The sequence below is a fragment of the Heliconius melpomene genome, chromosome 12, assembly GCF_056956725.1.
Source record: "Heliconius melpomene rosina isolate 202511_hmr_F chromosome 12, ASM5695672v1, whole genome shotgun sequence".
NCBI classification, from domain to species: Eukaryota; Metazoa; Arthropoda; class Insecta; order Lepidoptera; family Nymphalidae; genus Heliconius; species Heliconius melpomene.
In genome coordinates, this window is record NC_140400.1 from 13,186,508 (window position 1) to 13,192,702 (window position 6,195).

General features: G+C 30.6%; 1 protein-coding gene across 1 annotated transcript in view; it reads left to right on the forward strand.

Annotated features, from left to right (window-relative positions):
- Positions 1-5,559, forward strand: part of Duox (dual oxidase) — a 38,721-nt gene extending 33,162 nt beyond the window's left edge. Inside the window, exons 20-29 of the mRNA XM_085194324.1 lie at positions 162-349; positions 537-804; positions 1,043-1,271; positions 1,522-1,739; positions 1,830-1,944; positions 2,072-2,255; positions 2,622-2,781; positions 3,104-3,259; positions 3,421-3,549; positions 4,676-5,559. Coding sequence (XP_085050450.1) covers positions 162-349; positions 537-804; positions 1,043-1,271; positions 1,522-1,739; positions 1,830-1,944; positions 2,072-2,255; positions 2,622-2,781; positions 3,104-3,259; positions 3,421-3,549; positions 4,676-4,804 — 1,776 coding nt within the window. The 3' untranslated portion in view covers positions 4,805-5,559. The remainder of the gene's footprint in view (positions 1-161; positions 350-536; positions 805-1,042; positions 1,272-1,521; positions 1,740-1,829; positions 1,945-2,071; positions 2,256-2,621; positions 2,782-3,103; positions 3,260-3,420; positions 3,550-4,675) is intronic.
- The last annotated feature ends 636 nt before the right edge of the window (positions 5,560-6,195 follow it).

Genomic DNA, 6,195 nt, shown 5'->3' on the forward strand with positions numbered 1-6,195 from the left:
AATATAGAGCAATATTTTAGAAAAATAATGACAGAAAGATCATTTAGCACGAGATAATGCTATCAATTAAATATTTAATATGTAGATCAAGAGGCGCGAGTTTGAATCCCGTTACTTATTTTTTATACCTTCTCTTGCTGAAATAATTTGATATTTTTCAGGATGCCGGTCTTCAACATAAAGATCATCTTACTTATTCAGATTTTAAAGTTATGATGAAAGAATATAAAGGTGAATTTGTAGCTATTGGTCTCGACTGTAAAGGCGCTAAGCAGAACTTTCTGGATACTTCCACTAATGTTGCAAGAATGACTAGCTTTCATATTGAACCATCGATGGAACAATCTAGGTAAGACCCTTATGTTAGCTATTGAGACTTCAAGTTATTTCTAAAATACTTATATCAAAATTTAATTATCTAAACGTAGAATATGAAACCATAAGGATACGTAAAGTACAATAACTTTTTTAAAATATACATAGAATCCATTGTAAAAAAATAGAAATATTATACTGTAATCAACATTTGTTTTCAGACACTGGTTCCTTCTTAAGTGGGACTACCTAGTAACATTCCTTGAAGAAAACAGACAAAATATATTTTACCTGTTCGTATTTTACGTTGTCACAATCGGTTTATTCGTGGAACGATTTGCTCATTACTCCTTTATGTCAGAACATCTGGATTTGAGGCACATAATGGGAGTGGGGATCGCTATCACTCGAGGATCAGCTGCATCTTTGTCCTTCTGCTACAGTTTATTACTATTGACAATGTCAAGAAATTTATTGACTAAGCTAAAGGTAATTTGGTAAACATTACTTTATAAACATTAAAATTAGTAATTTTATTTAACTTATATGATTTTTTGGAAATTGTATTGATTATAAAAACTTTATGACAATCAGTCCCTAAGTAAATATTACCTTTTGTAAAATGTCCACTTTACTAATAGAAGAATTGAACTGAATTATTTAAATTCTAATTAACTTGAATAATACAATGACCATAAAATAATTATAATCAAGGTACCTATTTCAGGAATTTAGTATTCAACAATACATACCATTAGACTCCAGCATCCAGTTCCACAAGATAGTTGCTTGCACCGCACTATTCTTTTCTCTCCTACATACAGCAGGCCACTTGGTCAACTTCTATCACGTGTCTACTCAACCGGTAGAGAACTTGCGGTGCTTGACCAAAGAAGTTCATTTCACATCAGATTTCAGGCCTGGAATTACTTATTGGGTGTTCCAAACTATCACAGGTAATTTAACAACTATTATTAAAAATATATTTTTTAAATTTGTCGTTTGAAAATGTAAAACTGCGTTGGTTATCAATGATAGCCAAAAAAATTAAAACAGATTAAAGATTTAATTCATACTTATTTTAGACAATAACAATTGGCAAGAGATACAAAATATTATTTTCTTTTTATAATGGAAATGATCCATTTCAAATAATTTAACCAACTTTCACTATTTGCATACCATTTAATATTTTAATTCCAACAGGTGTAACAGGAGTTCTTCTCTTCATAATAATGTGCATAATATTCATCTTCGCTCACCCCGTGATACGTAAACGCGCGTATCCTTGGTTCTGGCGCGCCCACTCGCTGCACGTGGCGCTGTACGCACTCTGCCTTGTGCACGGCCTCGCTAGACTCACTGGAGCTCCTCGATTCTGGATATTCTTCCTGGGACCAGCGGTCGTTTATACATTGGATAAGGTAAGGTTTTTTAAATCATAAGTATATGAAAATCATATATTTCATTAATTTTAAACTAGTTAAATAAATAAAAAATCGATATTTTTTCAGGTGGTATCATTACGCACAAAATACCTGGCGTTGGATGTATTAGAAACAGAAATGCTACCTTCAGATGTTATTAAGATTAAGTTTTATCGGCCTCCGAATCTTAAATATTTATCAGGTATGGAGAATGTTATTTATATTAGAATGCTAGCATTATTATGTGGGTAATAGGCATATGTATCCTGTCTTAAAATCTTAAATAAATCTTCATAATCACTTATTATTATTTACTTATTTCTAAATAGGCCAATGGGTACGCCTCGCTTGCACCGCCTTCAAGAAAGAAGAATTTCACTCATTCACTCTAACATCAGCTCCTCACGAGAACTTCCTCTCGTGTCACATCAAGGCGCAGGGACCGTGGACTTGGAAACTTAGAAACTATTTCGATCCGTGTAATTTTAATCCGGACACTCAACCAAAAATTAGGTAATATTTGTAAAATAGTTTACTATACTTACTTTAAATGTTAAGTTAGTTATTCCAATGAGTTATTTACTTCAAATGTTAAATTAATATTATTTTTTAGTTAGCGAAGCAGACGTTAATAAAATAATAATATGATAAGTATAATATAAATAAGAATGCCGATTTTGTTTAACATTTTTTTAATGTTATTCCACACTTAAGAATGATAATTCCTAAATAATTAAAATAAATCGATTGGAAATATATGTATGAGTATGTCGATCACCTATATTATACACGTACATACATGTGGGGTACATTATAAATATATTATTTTATACCATATTTATAAAGCAGATGGCATTAATTCCTTTTTATTTTAACCAGGATCCAAGGTCCATTCGGCGGTGGTAACCAGGACTGGTACAAATTCGAAGTGGCAGTGATGGTCGGAGGTGGTATCGGTGTCACTCCCTACGCCTCTATACTCAACGATCTTGTGTTCGGCACTTCAACTAATAGATATTCAGGAGTTGCTTGCAAGAAGGTTAGTAATTATTGAAAAGTGTGTGTCTCTTTATATTAAAAATACCTAACCATACATATTTTCATTAGATTCAGACATTATAAATATTATAAACAACCACTTCTGAATACCTATGTAAATTATTTATGATAGCGACCTGATAAGACTGATAATTACTTTTGTATTCCATTGTTAATACAAAGCTTCAAAAAATTAGTAGGTATACCAGTTCACCAAAAAATAATAATTTCAAAGTAATTAAGCACTCCATTCAATATGTAAATTCAAAACAAATATGTATATTATAGTATCGTCGATAGTAATTACGACTTTTCCTATGCAGGTATACTTCCTATGGATCTGCCCATCACATAAGCACTTCGAATGGTTCATCGACGTGCTTCGCGATGTTGAACGCAAGGATGTCACCAACGTCCTTGAAATCCATATCTTTATTACACAATTCTTCCATAAGTTTGATCTCAGGACTACTATGCTTGTAAGTTTTAAAAAATCTAACAGTATACAAATACCTATTCGTTACATTCATATAACGAATCAAACTTTATTTATGGTTGGAATTATTGTTTCATTTAAATCCGTAATAACGAATGTAGGAGCATTATATCTATATTAATACTGACTACTTTTGTATTTTAGTATATCTGCGAGAATCACTTCCAAAGGCTGTCCCGTACATCAATGTTCACAGGATTAAAAGCAGTAAATCACTTTGGCAGACCAGATATGTCCTCATTCTTAAAATTTGTACAAAAGAAACATAGCTACGTAAGTAATAAACAGATGTTTCTAAATATTTATCTTTTCCTAATAAATTAAAACTAAATAACTCCTGGGAGTATATCACATCTTCACAAGAGAATTAGTCGGAATTTATATCTTACAAAATTATGTGCGCCTAAAAGCGAAGGGAGAACGTAACGTTACTCAACTACATCCCAAAATTCAACGAACTATATTTATTACAAATGGCTGCTTGCTTCCAAGATTTACAAGGCTGAAAATAATATGTAATTAAAACTCGACTTACTTTAACAACTTAATAAGCTTTTAGGTGTCGCAATTTTGATTTAGTGGATCCGTGAGACAGATACCTACAGTATGTAGATTAAAAAATAAAATAAAAAATCTATTTCAGTATCAAATTAATAAAAATAAACTATTTTTTATTTTTAAATGTCGACATTAAGTCTCTTTTATTAAGTTTATTCGTGATTCTTTTCCAAAATATAAAAATAAAATAAATAATAAAGAAATCCTAAAATAATGAAACATTAAATAAAATGATAAAATAATAATAACATAGCATTCAAAACATAGCCTGATTCTGTAATAAGTAGTAAATTAGACTTGCCTTTCCATTCATACATCGTGACTGATCGCGGGTTACACAAGGATTTAAATTATAGTCGTCTACGCGAAGTTGGTAGTGCATTTACTGTTTAATAATTATTTGTTATATATTTATTGATTCAAAGGATTTTCTGACATGGCCATTTAATTTTTAACTTAAGATGACAGAATACTATCAAAAATCGTTGCGCTCGTATCCCGTATAGCAGGTGTTGAGTGTTGGAAGCCATTGCCGCGCTTTGCCTCAACACCAAAGCAAAGAAATGAAACTATTAAATATTTCATTACCTCGAGTGAGAATCGAACCCACAACCTGTCGCGTTTACAGTCACACACTTATATTTTTGCGCCACGACCGGCCTCACGTTTTACGGAAAAACCAAAGAGCCTAGTGATGCAACACCAGTTTATTTTCATTTAAGCTCAATTAACATATTTACCTACTCTTAAATATTTTTTCCGACAACTGTCAACCGAATCAGCTATCGGTTCAGATATAATAATTAGTCATTTTTTAATTTTACGATTTATTTCCATACAGGTATCTAAAATTGGCGTATTCTCATGCGGTCCACGACCTCTCACTAAGTCAATAATGTCCGCGTGCGAGCAGGTCAACCGCACGAGGAGGCTTCCCTACTTCATACATCATTTTGAAAACTTCGGCTAAAATGTACTTATAAATATTATTTTTATTTCGGACTAAATTAATTAAAGAGCATTTGTTAAATTTTTACAAATTTATTGTGCTCAAACGATTTACCGATACTTTAGGTAGGTATTTATCGATTACTTGTGATTAAATGGTTTTTTTTTATTGTTTTAAAATTATATCATTTTTAATTTATAAATATTGAAGTCAGTTAATAAATAGGTCAAATCAGGTCATACGACATTTTTGAATCAATTTTATACTATTAAATTAATAATACTCTATGCTTGATTGAAATACATATTTCATGCGCCGTATAGAGCTTTATAATTAGGCACGTATTCAAATTTCACTGCCCTAAAATAAGTAATTACAATGGTTATTTATTTAAATTAAATTATTTTAGATGCTATTTTTGTTTGTAGTTTTTCAACATTCGTTTTATAAAAAATACTCTTAGAATTTAATTAAAATAATTTCAACTAGTATTTTGTCCCTTCAAGGTTTCGATTATATTGATTTAGTAATAATTTTTGTTATAGTATGATTGAAACTAATATACCAGCAAGGAAAACTTGGCTAATATTATTTAGACCATATTTCTTAAAAATCTAATTTTACATTATTTGTAATATTGCATAGTATATGGAGTCTATTCAAAATAAATGCTAAATTGATCTACTCACATTTTTCTCCCTATAAATGTATCTATATTTTTTATTTATTAAAATTATATAAAGCAGTACAAAATTAATTTATTGTAGATATAATATGTACAAAATTATACCAACAAAATTTCTTTATTTTTACAAAATACGTTGACACTAAGATTAATTTGATAAATACTATTAATATTAAATATATATTTACATATATTAATTGTAAATAATGTAGATAAATATCGGCTAGAAATTAAGTTACCGATTTTTTATTTTATACTTTTTGTAAATAATGCAATAAATTTTGTTCCATACAAAACATCTATTATTTACCAACTGATCTTATTGTTTTTCACTATTTATTAAAAAACATATATGTTGTAACTTTTACCTTGATTTGAGAATAATTAACAAAATAAAATGTCAAATGAATTTTGAAAGATATGTAATGTGTCTTTTTTTATGGAAAAAGACAAGGCAAATCAATATACAGGTGTAACACCACAGTTGCGTTACCGGCTTTTGAGGTGGAGATAGACGCGCTTTTGTAGATACACAAGTCGTACCGACCTGGAAACTCTTCCACAGATAGACCACTGCACGGTTGCGTGGCGCGTGGAAGGAAGTTCCTAGTAAGCCGCACAATAGTGGAGTGCCATGTATCCAGATAGTATGGATGGTACTTGAGTTGGTGTTTTGGCGTGAAGAACTGTCTCGCTCTGCCGATATCCCCCACTTTCTTTAAGGCCA